At 49.8% G+C, this 18,508-nt stretch overlaps 7 protein-coding genes across 7 annotated transcripts; 6 read left to right on the top strand and 1 right to left on the bottom strand.

Moving 5' to 3' along the window:
• Window positions 1–1,636: 1,636 nt before the first annotated feature.
• PC9H_007992 (uncharacterized protein) lies at window positions 1,637–2,308 on the top strand (the record flags this gene model as incomplete). The annotated part of the gene is made up of 1 exon (XM_036777512.1): window positions 1,637–2,308. The coding sequence occupies one exon, from the start codon at window positions 1,637–1,639 to the stop codon at window positions 2,306–2,308; it is 672 nt and encodes a 223-aa protein (XP_036631132.1).
• A 653-nt stretch (window positions 2,309–2,961) lies between these two features.
• RPL33A (60S ribosomal protein L33A) lies at window positions 2,962–3,698 on the top strand (the record flags this gene model as incomplete). The annotated part of the gene is made up of 5 exons (XM_036777511.1): window positions 2,962–2,975; window positions 3,223–3,346; window positions 3,406–3,470; window positions 3,529–3,622; window positions 3,675–3,698. The coding sequence occupies 5 exons, from the start codon at window positions 2,962–2,964 to the stop codon at window positions 3,696–3,698; spliced, it is 321 nt and encodes a 106-aa protein (XP_036631131.1).
• A 319-nt stretch (window positions 3,699–4,017) lies between these two features.
• On the top strand, window positions 4,018–6,014 carry PC9H_007990 (uncharacterized protein; the record flags this gene model as incomplete). Its single annotated transcript, XM_036777510.1, has 14 exons — window positions 4,018–4,126; window positions 4,178–4,200; window positions 4,250–4,299; window positions 4,357–4,381; window positions 4,434–4,476; window positions 4,533–4,656; window positions 4,717–4,826; window positions 4,877–4,902; window positions 4,951–5,069; window positions 5,125–5,191; window positions 5,263–5,423; window positions 5,480–5,788; window positions 5,841–5,893; window positions 5,947–6,014. 14 exons carry the CDS (start codon window positions 4,018–4,020, stop codon window positions 6,012–6,014), a joined length of 1,287 nt encoding a protein of 428 aa, XP_036631130.1.
• Window positions 6,015–6,089: 75 nt separating this feature from the next.
• On the bottom strand, window positions 6,090–8,297 carry PC9H_007989 (uncharacterized protein; the record flags this gene model as incomplete). Its single annotated transcript, XM_036777509.1, has 11 exons — window positions 6,090–6,198; window positions 6,248–6,274; window positions 6,333–6,386; window positions 6,442–6,613; window positions 6,675–6,695; window positions 6,755–6,879; window positions 6,937–7,303; window positions 7,363–7,402; window positions 7,454–7,549; window positions 7,657–7,989; window positions 8,040–8,297. The coding sequence occupies 11 exons, from the start codon at window positions 8,295–8,297 to the stop codon at window positions 6,090–6,092; spliced, it is 1,602 nt and encodes a 533-aa protein (XP_036631129.1).
• Window positions 8,298–9,620: 1,323 nt separating this feature from the next.
• On the top strand, window positions 9,621–10,867 carry PC9H_007988 (uncharacterized protein; the record flags this gene model as incomplete). The annotated part of the gene is made up of 4 exons (XM_036777508.1): window positions 9,621–9,898; window positions 10,152–10,395; window positions 10,452–10,598; window positions 10,658–10,867. 4 exons carry the CDS (start codon window positions 9,621–9,623, stop codon window positions 10,865–10,867), a joined length of 879 nt encoding a protein of 292 aa, XP_036631128.1.
• Window positions 10,868–12,625: 1,758 nt separating this feature from the next.
• Window positions 12,626–14,019, top strand: PC9H_007987 (uncharacterized protein; the record flags this gene model as incomplete). The annotated part of the gene is made up of 8 exons (XM_036777507.1): window positions 12,626–12,820; window positions 12,874–13,081; window positions 13,130–13,172; window positions 13,229–13,289; window positions 13,342–13,365; window positions 13,432–13,570; window positions 13,629–13,684; window positions 13,747–14,019. The coding sequence occupies 8 exons, from the start codon at window positions 12,626–12,628 to the stop codon at window positions 14,017–14,019; spliced, it is 999 nt and encodes a 332-aa protein (XP_036631127.1).
• A 971-nt stretch (window positions 14,020–14,990) lies between these two features.
• Window positions 14,991–17,654, top strand: PC9H_007986 (uncharacterized protein; the record flags this gene model as incomplete). Its single annotated transcript, XM_036777506.1, has 14 exons — window positions 14,991–15,112; window positions 15,166–15,277; window positions 15,342–15,406; window positions 15,474–15,545; window positions 15,636–15,717; window positions 15,821–15,861; window positions 16,014–16,155; window positions 16,219–16,426; window positions 16,539–16,642; window positions 16,876–16,899; window positions 16,990–17,128; window positions 17,191–17,246; window positions 17,308–17,333; window positions 17,393–17,654. 14 exons carry the CDS (start codon window positions 14,991–14,993, stop codon window positions 17,652–17,654), a joined length of 1,455 nt encoding a protein of 484 aa, XP_036631126.1.
• Between the last annotated feature and the right edge of the window lie 854 nt (window positions 17,655–18,508).

Raw genomic sequence — 18,508 nt, 5'->3', positions numbered from 1 at the left:
ACCGTGCTGCAGCGACTCGCGATTAGGATTAGACACTCCACGCTATCGTTCTAGACGCACTACATAGGCACATCCCTACATGAACATTGGACGCACTATTAACTAATTCTTGTACTTTAGGGTACTTTGTCGGTCACTTATCCCTGGGACTTACACTACCACTCTTTTAGTCATTGCATACAATGCATGCTAGCGTATCATACATCCCTCGGTTCTCTGCAAGGTTCAACTCGAAGTAAAAGAGAATGCGGCTGTCGGAGGCACTTGTATGGGGTTGTTAGTTTCAGAGGACCATCCCGCCATTTATAAGGCGTGTCGACACACAAATTTTCTTTCCTCCGTTCCCCTTCGGTTTCAATCAAATTCTCCGAATTTTTTCATGATTTTACTTTCCAAGGTCATCCCCTTGCTCTCTCGAACCTCGTATACATACAACACCTGGCCTCTTTCTGCCCGAGCAGCGCAGTAACGCATCCACCCTGCATCGGTTCTGGTGAAGCGCCTATAGCGACGAACTCCACCGTCTAATCAACGGATGGATGTGAAGCGTAATTTCTTTGGAGCTCTATTATAATGGATCTCTTAATGATCTACCCTTCCCTATATATTTCTGTGGATATAAAGAACTTGTGACGGTCGATGTATGTCTGTACAGTGTACTGCACAATGCTACAATTCATGGATTTTGCACCGTCAGCGCTTCAGCACGCGTTCCAACGTTGAATAGCTCGTAGTGGATGAATCGAAGAGGCAACAAATGTCCGATATGTACCCAGCGCTGGACGTCATACTTGGCCATGAGAGAACTTCCTTTACTTCAGTATGCAAAACTGATTTGATCCTATAGATATGATCTCTCTGTATAGCTGCCCTCCGGCAGCATAGCCCACCATATTGCACAAGTATCCATGCTTGAAATCTTTCTCCCGCCCTATCACTCGGTACAGGCTCGGAAATCTTGCACAGTTTCCGAGCTGGTACCTTCCTAGTTGAAATAGGAAATCTCAGATGCGCAGCCCCGCTCCTCTCCAAGTCCCCCTGCTCCTCATCGTAGAGATACACGTGTATCACGACAGCAAACTGTGAGACATTGTATTGTCTTAGCGCTGGAAGAACTGAATAGAGTCTCAGCGAGTTCCGAAGCTGGAAAGCCGTGGCGGAATCCACGGCGTCCTCCCGAACCCCCGAATGAAAGCTGTGGAAGCTACTGAAATAACGGCACATCGTATGCCAGCCATTGAATCCCGTCAACTTGACCGTTTCGGATGGCGATTAGATTTATTCACCCAAGCCATAGAATGCAATCGTCCGGTATGGTCCTGCTATGTTCTCTCGGTCCTGCTCACTGACGGCATTGGAGTGCAATCGATCTACAGGTTCGAATCGCGATAACATAACTACTTGCGGTAAGGTGGTGCCCCTATGTACGCAAGTCCTTGGTTTGCGACGCTTGTCATGCTCGACTCATTCCGGAGGCGATACTGTCTTGCCTCGCAAATTCGCCCTTGATTAATCTCAAGAAGCAGTCTCGGTCTGCAACGTATAAGATGGATAGAATTCGACCATTTCCTCCAGTCAATTTCACCATATCCTCTGCAATACTGTCAATACCTCTGCACATCTACCAGCTATCACCATGACTAGGAAGGTCCGCTTCTCAGACAGGCCCATGGTACACCACCTCCCAGCGGTACCCCCTCTCTCGCATTCACCACCCTCCCCTGCCTCCTCCGGGAGCCTGCCTACACCCCCGAACCTTCCATACACCCTCCCTGGGTCCACGCCGTACCCTTTCGTGCTCCCTCCTAAGCCCGCTAAGCCGCTCCGTCGCCGGTTTCAGCTCCATGTTGCCCTCGCGGGCCCTCAGCCTAGCATTCGTTACGATTGCAGCTATCCGCCGCCGCACCTATCCATCTTGAATCGTCATGTCCCACCGCATTATGTCTCTGAGCCTGCGACGTACCCACCCACAACGTCCATGACGATCTCATCGCCATACTTACCTTGGACTTTGCGCGTTACACCTCGCCACGGTGTGATCAGCGTCTCAGATGTCCTGCATGGCATCTATGTGGGTCTTCGCACGGCTATCTACCCTCAAGACTTCAACAGGATGAGTCGTGGCAATCAGAAGAGGGTGAGGAAGGCGTACGAGAACAGATACCGCCGTATGAGGAGCTCGGGCGATGCTGCATTAGAGAAAGCTCAGGGAGTCAAGAGAGTGGACTTCCTGATGGGACACACTGTATTCATGGGACTGGTCCCGACCAGCGATCCTATTCACTGGGTTATGATCACGTCAAAATGATTGCCTACGCACCACTTGTCCGCAGGGGCTTGGTAACACCCCCAAGTTTACAGTCGCTCGATTGGCTTTGGTATTCCTGTCCCGGGCTTGGGATTTGGGCTTGCTTTTTCTAAATTTCTTCGGTTTTCTGCTTGATTGCGACTGAGACTCTTCTTCCCATATTTTTATATGCTTTACTATGCTATGCTCACTACTCGTCCGCTACCACCACGCTCGCTTCGAACTGTATATTAAATTCCTCCCTTGTAAACTAGTACGCAAGACTGTTGACGGCGATTACGATTGTACTTTATAATCTTAGATCACGACTATATTATGATTAATGGGAACGAAGTTGTTTGGCCGTATACAGCGTAGTTGAGGACATTGTATCCACTTTGTATGAAAAGGTGACGGTAGAAGGTGATGGAAGTTTTGAGCACTTCAGCGCGCGCTGATGCAAGAAGAAGCATATTGGAATATCTATGTGCGTTGATGAGTTGAGGCTTCAGAAATCTCTTCTAGCCCCTGTCCGCACGCACTGGGCCGCGGGACCATGTTGTTTGCTTCAGCTTGCTGTGCTGGACTTGGGAGGTCTCACAATCAGAATCAACGCCAACGCCCCGACATCAGCATCCTCAAGACTTTCGGTAACGACACGAACGGCGACAAAAATGGGCTCGACTAGGTGAGACATCGTGTCTTCACGCCCAATAGGACTGGTGCTGGCGACGACGATGCGGCTGGACGATGCTTTTAGCTGGATTCGACGTTGGTGCTTCGGATGAGGCTGCCAGTTTGGATACTGGAGATAATGGGATTGAACGGTTATTGGGCCTCAAATACAGATCGACAGAATATCGCCAGCACCCGCATCGTCGCCAGCCCGCCGCCCCCTCTACAATGCTCGTTATCTGACTGAACTTGTCGTTTAGACTATACTCCAAGGGCCGTGTTTTGGGACACAAGCGGGCGAAGCGCAACACCCGCCCCAACACCTCCCTCATTCAAATCGAGGGCGTTGGTTCAAAGGAAGACGCGCAGTTCTATCTCGGCAAGGTGAATGATACTCGGGTGACGTCGCTCGACGTCCTTCTGATGCACTTGTGCTTTTACAGCGGGTTGCTTTCGTCTACCGAGCAAAGAAAGAAGTTCAGGGATCCAAAGTTCGAGTAATCTGGGGGTGCGTTCATGATTGTACTTTTCTACCTCGCGAATCGATGCCAATATTGCCCAACCAGTCGCGTAACACGGCCACACGGCAGCGGCGGTGTCGTCAAATCAAAATTCCGTTCCAACCTTCCTCCTCGAGCCTTCGGCGCAAGTGTCCGTATCGTGAGTGCCCCATGCTTCCTGTAACCGAACTGCTCATCAACCTATACTTTAGATGCTCTACCCATCAAACATTTGAGCCACATGTATAAGCAGATACTCTATGCTCGCACCTTCTCGTCTTCACACTATATTGCAATATACAACATATTCGCATGCCCTATGCTGTTTTATCATAAGCAATATATTGGTCTGAACTAAGTTCATGGTTCCATTGTCCATTTCCTTGAAATTCTGCAAATAATCGCTGCATGTCACTGTAAAAGATTTTGAGATAGTACCCGTTGCGGAGATCGTCAATTTTAGATCCGGCGACCACAAGTCCCGGGTCATGGAACTCTCCACAAATCACCTTCTCCAGAAATTCTTCCCTTGTCTTCAACGCTTTACCAACTAAGATGCTAGCCTTGCAAGGTTCTCAAACCGTCCGTTTGGCTTCGGTGGCTCCGTGTCTTCGGGGTGCAGCCCGCTTAGCCCCGCGTCTGGCATCTGGTCGGAGCGCGTCGAGTGAGTTGTTGCCCAATTGTATGGTCGTTTCAACATCCTGACTGTTCCCAGCCTTCGTAAAGTTCGACAGAGAAGTGCGGGATCTACTACGAGCGTTGGTTTCGGCTACTAACGTTGGTTTAGGATCCCCTGAACCTCGAATCGCTTTTAACGGAGGAGGAGGTAGCTATCCGGTAAGAACAACATGCCTTCATGATCGCATGCTAGCAACTAAACACTCCCTCCGTTAGCGACACTGCTCGCGAATATTGTCAGGTTGGTTGCCTCCCGACGACGGCGCGAGGCTCTTACTTATGTTGGTGTATAGGAGAAACTCTTACCCCGTGTATTGCACCAATGGAGGACCGAAGGCGCGCCCGGATTTATTCATCGAATTCAAGCATAATTAAATCATCCTTTACTGTAGAATGGGACGGTGATATCCTGAAGGAAATGGGTAGCTTGGGCCTCCTCGGACCCACCATCTCTGGATACGGGTGCGCCGGAACCAGTTACGTTGCATATGGCCTTATTGCTCGAGAGGTTGAACGGTAATGCTCCCTCCATTCACCCCATGCCGGCATCATAATTCTGACGTGAGGTCTTACTAGCATTGACTCTGGCTACCGATCTACCGCTTCCGTGCAATCCTCGCTGGTCATGCATCCTATCAACGAGTTTGGTACGGATGCACAGAAGGAAAAATACCTTCCTCGCCTAGGTACGTCTGTGTTCTCGAGCGTGAGCTCGCTTTGTCTGACGAAGCTACAGCGAAGGGCGAGATCGTTGGTGCCTTTGTGAGCATTTTTGGTTGTTCCTGATGACGTTTCTTCATGATCTAGTAGGGATTGACTGAGCCAAACCATGGATCAGACCCCGCGGGCATGGAAACGGTCGCAGAAGAAGTCGATGGCGGTTTTATCATCAATGGAAGCAAGACATGGATAACAAATGCTCCTGCTGCGTACGTAGGTTCTCCCGAGATGCTACTCAGTCTAACTCTCTCAAACTTTCCACAGCGACGTATTCGTTATCTGGGCTCGCTGCAAGTGGGATAACAAAGTCCGTGGCTTCTTGCTCGACAAGGTAAATTAATCCCCGCTAGTCCAGAAGATGGGCGTTGCAATTGAAAACGAATTGAAATTGTCCGTTCTTAGGGCCTCAAAGGACTTTCTGCACCCGCTATCAAGAACAAGGTTGCACTTCGTGTGTCTTTGACGGGTTCCATCTTCATGGACAACGTCCGAGTCGCGCAAGATGCTCTACTCCCAAAGTCCAAAGGCCTTGGTTCCGCATTCTCATGCTTAAACTCTGCACGGTCGGTATCATCCTTTTTCTTTGCGAAGTCTCGAACCCACAACCGTTCGCTCTTAGCTTCGGTATTTCTTGGGGCGTTATGGGCTCCCTAGAAGACTGCATTGATCGAACCCGTGCCTATGCTTTGGAGCGTCACCAATTCAAGCGACCTCTTGCTTCTTTCCAGCTGGTCCAGAAGAAACTTGTCGACGCGCAAACTGAAGTTTCACTGGGATTGCTAGCTAGTCTCCAGGTCGGCCGTTTGAAGGATGCCGGAAAGCTCGCCCCTGAGATGATCAGTATGGTAAAGAGGAACAACTGTGGAAAAGCGCTGCAACACTCTCGTGTGGTTCTGGATATCTTGGGTGGTAATGCGGCATCTGATGAGTGAGTACCAGTTTGCCATTTTGGGATCCCAGCGTTGGCTCATTCCCTGTAGGTACCACGTTGGGCGACATGTCGCCAATCTCCAAGTAACTAACACTTACGAGGGTAATCAAAATTTATTACCGCCTGGTTTTCATCGTTACTCATTCTGCTCTTAGGGACTAACGACATTCACGCTCTCATCTTGGGGAAGGCCATGACTGACATCCAAGCGTTCGCGAACTAAATCATTGGTCTCACAAGTACATGAATATCTAGAAGCCTTGCTCGAGTAATAATAATAATAACAATAAGGGTGCCGCTAGACTCCGGTATTCCGTAGCGTAGGATCGACCCACTCGAGTCCCAAAATTTCGAACACCTCCTGCTCGCTCTTCGGATAAAATAACTTCGAATCATGTCTCCGTGTTCTACAGTCAATGAGCAGCCATACAGGAAAAGCGAATCCAAACGTCTTACATCCCGGTACTGTCAAACTTGTAGCCTCTGGGGGATCAACCTCAAGGTCAGTATTGAAGCCCTCCATCACCATTGGTGAACACACTTCTCATGCTCTGCCCATAATCGTAGGTCCCGTTCGAACATTTTGGAACCAGTCCTTCGGAAGATGTATATCACTATTATGGTCATTGCATCATATTTGAAGGACCAACCACCCGGTCACTGCCGTCCAGTAGGCCTCAGGAGATGCGAATATCAGGTCCAGTCGTCGGTGTATTCTGCTCGTCCCTTCGGATTGAGGCAGGCGGAATATTGTTAAGGCCTTCTCGAGAGAGTCCCAGTGTCCTGTCCGTAGTGCATTGTGAGGGCGGAAGCTGGATAAATCTACATAAATCCAATAAGCATCTAGATATCTGAGATCCGCATTGAGTTGCGGTGGACGAACGCATGACATGGGTGACGAGCCCTGTACCATCAACATGATTCAGCTGTGCTTGACATCATGGAAGAGACTACATAGCTCACCTTTGTTGTATAGATGCTTGACCAGCCTTGTGCACAAACCCTTAATCTTCTCCCCGCCTCCCCGCCAATCCTTATGGCTGATCACAATATCCACATCGTTGCTTTCTTCTTTCCCTCTTCTATACCTACAAGCGCGGCATGTAATCAGCTCTCTAAATCGCCTAAACGGCCAACAAGGGTACCCTCCAACAATCGTACTAACACAACCATGCTGAAGGGTTTCTAACTCCTTCATGACAAGAACATGCATTTCGCGGACCTCTTCGCGGGGAATTTTCTGGCTCAGATCGTGTCGCAGCGCAAGTCCAACCTGAACGGTGACCTCCGGTATGCCCTTAGTTGATAGTCGTTTGACTTGAGACTCAATGATATTTGGGTTTGTCTGTTCTTCGAGAACTGGATTGTGCGCGCGAATGTCGTAGTATGATTCTAGGTGTTCCAAGGTCGACATTCCTTTGTCGTATAGCTGTCTGGCTGTTACGGGGCCTATTCCGTAGATGGTGTTGAACTCAGATAGGGATCGGAAGCGTTGTGACGCCAGGATTTCCCCTGCCAATTGGGCGAGGCGTCAACGGAGATGTAGAAATGATGAATCCAGCGTCACGTACGAGCTTCCAAAATTTGTCCCGTTGTGAGGTACTCTTCAATCTGAATATATACGATGTATGGATGGTGCTCGAAGACAACGTGGGGGCCTACCTTGACTTGTACCTTCTTTCCAACGCTAGATATTTTTGCAAGATCAAATTCCAATTTCGATGGGTTGATAACGTGGGGATAAGCTAAGCGGTAAGTCTTCGTTGGTAAACTCTCTTCGAGGACTTCGGTGGAGATTACCTTTGATTACCTATACGCATCAAGGCAGATGACAGTGAACGGAACTGAAGTTGGCTTGGACCTACAGCAACGGCCCTTTCATAGGCTAGGGCACTCATAGCTTCGCCTTCTAGTTCCCTTGCACGCTTGAGGATGTCGATTTCCTTGGCCAAAGACTGGTTGGCGCACACAAGCGGAGAAGCACGTTGGCATGCGTAGCGGGCTTTGTATGATAATGACGAGGGTGCGACTTCGGGTTGCGAAGTGCCGCTGCATTCATCGCAACCCTTTGGATCTGGGCAGTTGTGCACTGTTTCGTCGTGTAGCTCTTGGATCGCAGCGTAATCTCCGCATGGCATAAGTTGCTCCTTCGCCACGGAATCTTTGATCCATTGCGGACTGACAATCGCTCTCCGCTTCTACGACAGCAATATGAGATATTGAGAGGCGTTATTACCAGATTACTGACAGCCAGTTGCCAGGAGATATGTCGTTCCAGGCGTTTCTTCATCTGAATCCCCGTTACGATTACATCTGCTTCCGCCGGGATCGAACACAACTCCAACATGCGCATGCTCTGCTGCTCGACCATACTTATTAGTCCCGAGATTTCTTCAGGTGACAGCTTGGCTTGCACGACGAAAACTTTGATTGGGAATCCACTGTCATCTGACTCTTCGTCGGATTCGAAATGTTTGAGCCGCTTGAAGGACGAACGTGTGGACATATCGCTATCTACAGACTCGTAGGAGGATGACCTCGACGTGCGTGTGCGTTTCATTCGGTTCACCGGACGCAACAACTTGCGGGAAGTTCGAATTCAATGAGACCGTGACCCTGGAAGTCGTAGTTGTCAATAACGAAAACGTGACCGTGGCAATACCCGCCCCCGCCCTGCCTAAATATGGAATAACGACGGGCCTGCTCTCAAACTCAAGTCCAAGGGCCGTTATCGTTATCGAATACTCAGTACCTATTTAGGCTGATCGACCATACTTGAGGAGAAGTACATACTTGAGCGACGAGGAGAGGTGGACGGCGACTATGCATTCGTACTTAGGCTTCGACGAAGACTGGTATCGGTACACAGCCCAAATACGCCACCTTGAAAAGTTTAATAAACCATACGACTGAAAGTTTAAGGCAGTGCGACCTTGGGCGGCCCTCTCCACTTACAACCCCGATCGTAGTACCTATAAGCAAACCTTGAGCATGATTGCAAATGCCGCGCCGATGCCCGATGACGGGGACATCGTCTGAAATATCATTTCTCGGAAATGCTTGTACATCGTGCGGTGCCATTAGTCTGAGATGAGTAGACGGCTGTGGCGTTGAGCGTTGGGGGGCAGCGGGTGACGAGAACGGCAGGTTCAGGTTCTAGATACAATTTATTAAGCGGCGAGTAAGTATGTTTATCGTTCAATCGAGCCGCATTTTGTCTCTGGAAGCGAATGTAACTCGGACATCGTGCCTACATTGTTTGTGAAGGAAATCATACTCACTGATTCCGGAATTTCCTCGGTTAATAGGCTTGCCTTGGGGCATACGTACCAACGTAGAGCACGCGGTATCGTATGCGATATACTCTCATATGAGGGGTCTGGTGGCATACCACTGATAAATGTTCTACTTACCAAATAGCTACCCTGGTTCTCATAGACTCACTGGGAGATTCTGATTGAAATCAAGGCAACCCACACGGCAAACGACGGCACGAGCTGCGACTGCCGAACGGTGCGGTGATGATGAGTGTCTGAGCTTGAGCCCATTCAATCCTTGTGTGCCCAGCAACGGCCTAACCGAATGGAACACGCTGGAACCTAGATAGTAGTCTGATTCACGTAGAGCCGCAACGCTGCGACCATCGACGACGACGGTAGAGATGAGAAAATGAGTTTCTGATGAATCATACATGTGACCCTCGGGATTGAGTCTGCTGCAGGCGTGGGAACGATGGATCACTAAAACACTGCAGTCAAATCCATGGCTGACCCATCCATCCATTCTCCTCTTCACATCCACCGCCCACACGGTCACCGTCTCTTCTACCATGTCGGCTCCAGAGTACTCAGCAGACGATTTCACAAACCCCCCGAATTATTCGTTTCCGTCGAACCGTCTGACCCACACCCTTCGAGACTCCCGGAAGACACCTGTAGTCTTGGTGGCCTGCGGTTCCTTCAGCCCTGTTACGTACCTGCACATGCGAATGTTCGAGATGGCCAGAGATTACATCCGACACAACACTGATCTCGAGATCGTCGGGGGCTACCTGAGTCCAGTCAGCGACCAGTACAAGAAGCCTGGCTTGTTAACTGCCCAGCACCGGTGAGTCAAATCTCATCTGGTTGCGGGTTTAGAACGAGATGCCCTTCGAAGCCCTTATCTTTAGCGCTTCGCGATGGAGAGCGTGATACGCACAACTGCGGCAGTCCTCGTTCCGGCAATTCGGAATAGGGCACTCGGCTAGGATGACGTGACTCAGTGCACAGATTACACGCTCTCAGGATGGCGCAAATCTCACAATTTTATTCGCATTTTGTGGTGAAGCATGTGACTACGTACTAACGGCCCATCTTAGTGTTAATATGTGCACTCTTGCTGCTCAAGAGTCGTCGTCATGGATCATGGTCGACAGCTGGGAAGCGTTTCAAACGTATCAACGAACTGCTGTCGTCCTCGACCATTTCGACTATGAAATCAACACCGTCTTGGGAGGCGTCAAAACCATTGAAGGGGAACATCGCGACGTTCGGGTCATGCTGCTGGCAGGTTCCGATCTCATTAGCACAATGAGCGAGCCAGGCGTATGGAGCTACAGCGATGTACGCCCTGTTGAACGCTCTCAAGGCGTGTGGTGCTAATGCAGACGATCACCTAGCTCGATCATATTCTCGGAAGATATGGCACATTTATCATAGAACGTGCAGGAGCGGCAATGGACCAGGCGACAGACAGCCTCGCTCGTTGGAGACACAACATCTATTTGGTTCCACAGCTGATACAAAACGACGTTTCAAGCACGAAGGTGGGTCGACCATGCTTCCGCTAAGGGTAATTCAATCTGATCGACGGTTTATCCCACAGGTTCGCCTCTTCCTGAGAAGAGGGCTTTCCGTTCGGTACCTTCTGCCCTCGGCAGTCGTAGATTACATAGAGGAGCATAACCTCTACAAAGACGACAGCATGAGCTATTCCAGTCCTACCGGCTCAGATAAGGACCGAGACAAGGGCAAGGAGACTCATACCAAAAACGAGTCCTCGTTCCAGCGGGCCCACATTCAATCATCGTGCTAAATCAATTGAGGGGTCTTCACGAGGTGAAACTTCCGTTTTTGAGGCATCGCTTCCGCTGACTCGTGAACAGGATGTCCTGCTAGTAGAATGAAAGCAAGTGCTGCTGAAAATATGGTCATCTTAATACTATTTACGTTGTGGAAGATCCGTCGGGCCGCGAACGAGGACGATGCTTTGTGTTGTATATCTTATGGTCGCTCAATATTGACTACTTCTGGGGGGACGGAGCCTACTTTGGATGATTGTTTCCTTCTTCAAGAGGTTTGGTTGTACAGCCGGCCGCAATGTTGACTTTGATGACTGTGAACCTAGGGGAAGCAACCCTCGGTTTACCATGTCCCGCTACTGATTCCTGGACTGAGATCCTCGTGCCAGGATCTTTGCTTCAACCATGCGGTAAATGGTTAGCATGGGCAAGAACCACTAGAGCGTTCGCAGAAGGCTCACCCCAAATATTACATGTTATCCTCCCATCCGCCTGTGAAGAATAAGAATCACTCCGTGCGGTGTCTGCTCACAACTCATAGTAGGCTTCCTCAACCGCGTGTATTTCGCATCTAGATACCCCTTTTACCGTGCGAGGGCTTTCCAGGGGTTCTGCTGCGTCCCTGCCCCAGAAAAGGAATATGGATATCCTTTTCCGACCTAGTACCCCCACGAGGACAGCTGGGCATCTGGAAGCTGCAGGTCAACGCTTTTCTAGCTAGGATGCCATCGTGCTAACGCTGTGCCCTTCGTACGTGCGGTGAAGATGATCCTCCAGTAGCCCGTATGAAGGTCAAGAACCACCTGGCCATGGTTTTGAATTGTGCCTTGGCAGGTGCAACAGAGTTAATTCCATGTTCGCGTTGGAATGTGGGTGCCCTACCCCTACCCCGATACTTAAAGGTGAGTTGTTCTTCGCATCCACCAACTTCGTGCCCCAAGTCGACATCGCTGCCTATGGCACCAACCACTGCAAGGGAAACCATTTCTCTGGAGAAATCCCCAGTCGAAGTCACTTCTCATGACGTCGAAGAAGAGAATGAAACAAGAAGGCGGGACGAGCTGAAAGTTATGTGAGTATATTGAGCCTATTGGATGTGTGCGCGCTCCGACGCCGGGAAAATTGAACCGACAGCCGTCTCGTCGATGTGAGATTGATGCTGCTCCTGGGTCTTCTATATTCTTTTGCCCACATTGACCGAATCAACCTTGGGCTCGCACGCGTGGCGGGTATGGGGGAAGCCTTGGTGAGTCTATCGGCACATGAACCGATGCGCCTGCCCCTGTCTGCTCAATAATGCTGACTTCTACACTTTGATCACAGCACCTCACTGAGGGACACAGATACAGTATTGTATCTTTTGTGTTCTCCATCGGAAGCATCCTTGTGTACGTGCACCATGCGTCCGCCATTCTGCTCTGAAATGTTAAATGGGATCTAGCCAGATACCAACTGGTGTACTTCTTCGGCGAGTGGGGGCTCCTTCCCTGCTAGCCTTCTGCACGGTTTCGTGGGGCATTGTGCAGCTTTGTATGGCATTCGTCTCCACATGGGGATATCTACTACTATGTCGTTTGCTGCTTGGTGTGCTTGAGGTAAGCCATGCACGCGTCATACGATATGCGTTGTAGTTTGACATCTCCCCCTACAAGGGACCCTTCTTGCCATCGTTTGTCTTCATTACAAGTACCTGGTAAACAAATACTCCTTGAATACGCTCACAACGTTGAATACTGATCTATCCTCACTCTCGATATTCAGGTATACTAGATATGAACTCCAGAAGAGGTGCTTCGAATGGCTGTTCCTTCGTCCCGGTCATTAATGCCAGTGTTTCGTACTCGGTCCATAGAATTGCCGGCTTCGCGGTCATCTCTCTCCTCGCCGCAGGGTTCAGTCCCATCCTGGCTTACGGGTTGAGTCTGCTCAATGGGAGAGGGGGCTTGGCCGGCTGGTCATGGATTTTCGTTGAGTGACTGGACCTTTTTATGCTGTGGCGTTGTATTGACCTGCAAGCTAGCTCGTAGAAGGCCTCATCACGGTAGCTCTCGGATTGCTATCGTGGTTCTTCATTCCAGATGTTCCAGAGAGAAACGCCTTCTTGACGAAAGAACAGACTCACCTCGTACTGAAGCGTGTAGCGGAAGATCGTGGCGATTCCGTCGCGGACGAAGTGACTCTTCTGTCAGTGTTGGGGCATCTCAAAGATTGGGTACTTTGGGTGCATGGTAAGTCTGAAGTCCAAATGTATGATTCCGGTATTGATCCCCTACAAGGGGTTATGTTCTTCTGCTCGACGGTCCCACAAACTGCGCTATCGTATGTATCCAGAATCATGGAAACGGAGATACTACGATCTCGAGCCTTGATCTTAGGTTCTTCATGACTATTATCCTAAGTGGAATGGGTTGGTCGAAAGAGAAGGCTCTACTTTTAGTGAGTTAAGACCTCGGTGATTGTCGCTTTCGTGGGTTGACATTACCTACAGAGTGCTCCGCCATATGTCCTCGCTGTAAGTAGTAGCTGCCCTCCTCCTCCTCCTAAATATAGTGCAGCATACAAACATCTCTTTTTGCAGCTATTCAGCAGTATGCTCTTTGCTTGGCTGTCTGATAAATGTCGACTGCGCGCACCTTTCATCGCCGCTCAGGTGTTCATCACCATCACTGGCCTCGTAACTACGGCGTATTCCCCATCTCATAGTTGGCGTTACGCTGGTTAGTATCGCATTCAATGAATAGAAGAAACCGCAGCAACTGATGGGTTTTGATGTAGGTATTTTCCTCATAGCATCAGGGACAGCAGGGTGCAGCCCAGGTGTACTAGCTTACGTGCGTCCTGTCTCCATCTTCTCGCCGCTCGCGATCCTGATTCAGGTTCTTCCGCTATTCAGTCATCGAACAACGTCATATCACATTCGAAGAGAGCGGCTTCTGTGGCCCTAGTGGTTGGCTTCGGCGGAGCAGGCAGCATTTTTGCGACTACAACATTTCGGGAGCAAGACTCCCCTCGCTATGTTCCTGGGCTGTGGGCCACAGTGGGCTGCCAGTTACTCCTCTTGGCCCTCCTACTTCTCACGAGCGTACATTACTACCGGGTCAATAGGATTGCCCGTCACGGAGGACCCCCTGTCGAGGGCCAACAGGGATTCAGGTATACTCTCTAATTGAATCGAACACCCGGTGCCCGTAAGGATATTGTCAGTTTGTGTTACATTTTATATCATGTAACTATCTACGTTATGAACTCCGTATCTACTTATCTATGGCATAATCTAGCACAATTCACCTTTCGAAGAACTCCGGAGTGGAACTCCAACACGTGACCTCCTAGCATCGGACCGACCTTCCAGGCTTCTCATCCAAGTTCCAGCATGGTTTACAGCCATTTGCGCCACAAGTTTCGAGGATCATGGTGCTATTCTGCTGTGAATACAGCACATCTCATCCATCTCATCAGATAGTCTAGAGATTGGTGAGCCCCCCTCACTTAGACTTCCTCGTAGAGCCACTTTTGCAAGGGTGAGCTTAACGGGGGAATCCATGTATCTCTTCTCACACTGGTTGGACCAAGCCTGCATGGGTGAAGACAGGGTCCCTAGTGGCCTTGCCTTGAATGGCACCCAAAGAATCTGGGCCGCGAACGGCCCACTATGTCATCGATTTTCTGAAATTCGGGCGACTGGCGGGTCTGCATTGATGGCTACCCGAAACGTTGGGGCTGCGCACATTCAGTGAGTTCTTCTTTTAATTACCTCTCGATTACATCCTAGGAGAAATGAAGAGTTTAGTTCTAGTGGCGCAACCTTATGTGCCTCGGAGTGGTACTGTCTCCTGCGGCTTACCACAACGCATCCACAAAAGGTGCGATCGAACTATTCCGCTTTGAAGGCGGCGGTAATACACTGCAGACGATTGATTTCCTCGTGGTATGACCGAATAGAGTCGTTTGTCCGGATTCCCAGGGCAGGTACGACCTGTAGAAGATCACCAGATGGCTTGGGCAGGCAGGCGCTGTTGTGGATTTACAATATAAAGAAGGGCCTTGAGATGGCTTGGTTTTTGTAAACCCACTTCTCCCCCTTCGTCGTGCCTCTGGAGCCCGGTCATCCCACCTCCTTTCAAGGATACTCACCAAATGGCAGATTCGAAAGACCAGTTCAGCAGCGGGACGGACTCGGAGAAGAACGATGGGGTTTCGATTACATCTGTGCGGGGGGGCAACGATACTCACTTTCAAGCATTCGAAAGGCGCACTATGTACTCACTCTGCTTCGCTACGGAGGTGTCTGTATTGACCCCACAATCCGCAGGCGTCTCGTCGACTTCCGCGTACTCCCTTTGCTAGCTGTAGTTTATGCCATCGCCCTCATTGACCGTATCAATCTTGGCGTTGCTCGAACGGCAGGCATGGGAGCGGATCTGGTACGCTGTTATTCGAATCCGCGTCTACCGCATCGCTGATGACTGCAATGTGCATTGCGAACAGAATCTTGCTGTCGGAAGCCGGTTCAGCATCGTGACCTGCCTTTACTTCATTCCCTATATCCTTGGGTTTGTGGTGTCCGATCTTCACCTTATCACCGTACTGATTTGACACTTGCATCGCCTCTGATTGCAGCCAATTACCGGGGAACCTTGTTCTTAGATTACTTGGGGCACGTAACTGGCTTGCTTTCTGTGTAGTCGCATGGTAAGAGCACGCTTATACTCTAGATTTTCCTCTACCTCTACGTTTTTCTGCGCAACGGAACCAACCCTTGAGTCACTTTGCGTTTCATAGGGGTGCTGTGCAACTCGGAATGGGATTTGTCCCGACATGGGGATGGCTTATCCTCTGCCGTGTGCTGCTGGGTCTCTTTGAGGTAAGTTTAAGCCATACCACATAACCCAAACCCTATTGACACTAACTTAACTTGGATTCGCTCCCTCTACACACATCCATTAATCACCGGTTCTCTCCCACAGGCTCCCTTCTTCCCAGCTTTAGTTTACATCATATCAACATGGTACGTTGGGATTGACTTTCTCGTTTTTATGTCATTGTTACCTCTTCTCCTCTCCTTCTCCCTTCTCCTGGGAGAAGTGGGCAGAAGGAGGAGCGTCGCGAATAATGGCGATATCTTCAGACTTTTCTAACTTCCTCCCGTTATCATCCAAGGTATAAGCGTTACGAAGTACAGAAGCGGCTTGCGGCCTTCTACCTATCTTCTATCACTATTAGTGGGTTTAGCCCCATCATCGCGTATGGACTCAGTCTCTTGGACGGGAAGAAGGGGATCGCGGGCTGGGAATGGATCTTTGTGAGCACCACCTTCTTGCTTTTCCCGGCTCACGATGCCCATTCTAAACAAATTTCTACCCAGATCATCGAAGGCGCAATAACTATCGCTCTCGGGATCGTTCTTTTCTATGCCCTCCCCGACTTCCCCGATAAAAACACATTCCTCACGCCCGAGCAAACTGCCTTCGTCCTCAAACGCGTAGAAGACGACAGAGGCGACTCCATTCCTGATAAGATTACGTTCAAGAAGATTCTGACGCATTTAGGCGATTGGACGATTTGGGCGTACGGTGAGTTTAGGATCGATACCGAGCCGTCGTTGGCTTCCCCTCCCGACTCGGACGTCTAATCAACTTATCCTTTTGTGTCGCCCATCCGTTCTCATGCCATCTCTTTGTACAGGCGTCATGTTCATGTGTGCCACAACACCTGCTTACGCCATGTCCTACTTCATCTCGATCATCCTTGAAGGAATGGGATACAAAGCGAAGTCGGCTCTTCTCCTCGTACGTTATCCCCCACCAACGCCTAGCGTCTTCACGTAATCGTCGCTGACCACCCAATTCAAAACCGACCAATTTCTCTCACATGTACACCCATACACCACGCTCCCGCCGATTTGCTGAATTACTGACCGCTGTAAACTCGATCAATTGATTGTTTGTTCTGGTCCCCTTTTCTCCCCCTTCTCCCTTCTCCTGTCCATAAACCTCATGTCACGGGCGGTTCCTGTCAACAGAGCGCTCCACCCTATGGTCCCGCGGTACGTATTCAACTTATTAGGCATCTTCTCGGCGCGCTGATATTTATCCGATCTCACGCCGCCTCCTCTCCGCGACGAAACAATGTATAGTTTGTCTCGGCAATGGCTTTTGCCTGGCTCTCGGATAAAACACAGATCCGATCCCCGTATATCGCTATCCAAGCTGTCATAGGTATAGTTGGTTTGGCCCTCATGGCTTACGCGCCACAAAATGGTGTTCGGTATTTCGGTGTGTGGCTTCCACCGTCTTCCATTCAATCTGTTTGTTTTCTAAAAAAAATGTCCAATAAGGCACGTTCCTCGTCAATGCAGGTAGTTCAGGCTGCATCCCGGGTATTTTGGCATACGTGGGTTCCGAGGATGTATGATATTTGTCTTTGCGAGTTAATGTTCTTTCTGTTTCTCTAGGGCGCGAATAACGTCGTATCTCAAAGGTACGCCCCTTAGTTCCCTCGCCTTCCGGCAGCTAACACATTCCCCTTTGCTCCTTCAGCAAACGAGTTGTTCAGTCAGCCGTAACAGTAGCCTTTGGCGGCATCGGCGGCATCATCGCTTCCACAGTCTTCCGCGAAGTTGATCGTCCGAAATACGTTCCAGGCTTATGGGTAACACTGGGGATGCAAGTATTGATAGTGGTTCTAGTAGGAGTGATGAATTTACACTTCAAGAGGATGAATCGGTTATGTGATGAAGGGAAGTTGGGAGGTGGGCGGAAGGTGCTTGAGGGGCAACCAGGGTTTAGGTATACTTTATAATGCGATGATGGGAGATGGACGGTTGGATCCATTTACAGGAGCTGGGATGGTTTTGGGTTTTGATCCCAACGAATGAGGCGTGCAGAACGCTTGATGATTAATGACAGAAGAAACGGGTGTGTACGATACATTTTGCATACATACACGTCTGGTCGATTTAATGCATGTACCATGTGTAATCTCAGCATGGAAGTGGGAGAAGCTGCCACGCTGAGTAGGGGCCTCATAGGAGTTGCATAGGAGGCACTTTGAGATATTTGAAGATGAAGCAAGCCAATGTTCAAATGGGTGAGGAATAATGTGAGAGGCGTACGGGGACTGAATTCATACCCGTTTCAAGGTCTACGGGTTGAGAAGAATCCCGCCGTCATTTCCATATCCAGGTTGGGCGGGATATCACGGTCACGTTTTCTCACCGTCCCGTCCTGCGGTTCAAACGTTCAGCATCCTTCAAATCAAACGCACCTCAATTTCGCCCTGCATGAATCTGATGGTAGCACCGTTTTAACGCATACTCATTAATCCTGTCCAAGAAAATTTCAGAACCAAAGCCCAAGTCGCTGGAGTCACAAACGTGGTTGAGCGCACGAAGTTCGTGAAATTGCCTTCGCCCCCGGACGAGGCAGATGTGTAAGAAAGACCCAGATGAGGCAACTTTGGCAATTCCCTGGTAAGTAACTGTCAGTACTTCCGAGTGACTGTGTTGGTATCAGAGATTCGGTCACGAAGTGGTGAGTGCCTACACTGGCGATCTCGGGGTTCTTCTCAGATGATATGTTTCCCTGAGCATGCATTGCCGGGTGCCTGGAACAAATGTATCCAATCGATCATGCCCACGGGCCAGTGGTTGCTTG

This window comes from Pleurotus ostreatus, assembly GCF_014466165.1.
Source record: "Pleurotus ostreatus strain PC9 chromosome Unknown scaffold_5, whole genome shotgun sequence".
Classification (NCBI taxonomy): Eukaryota; Fungi; Basidiomycota; class Agaricomycetes; order Agaricales; family Pleurotaceae; genus Pleurotus; species Pleurotus ostreatus.
This window is presented reverse-complemented; position numbering and strand designations above follow the sequence as displayed.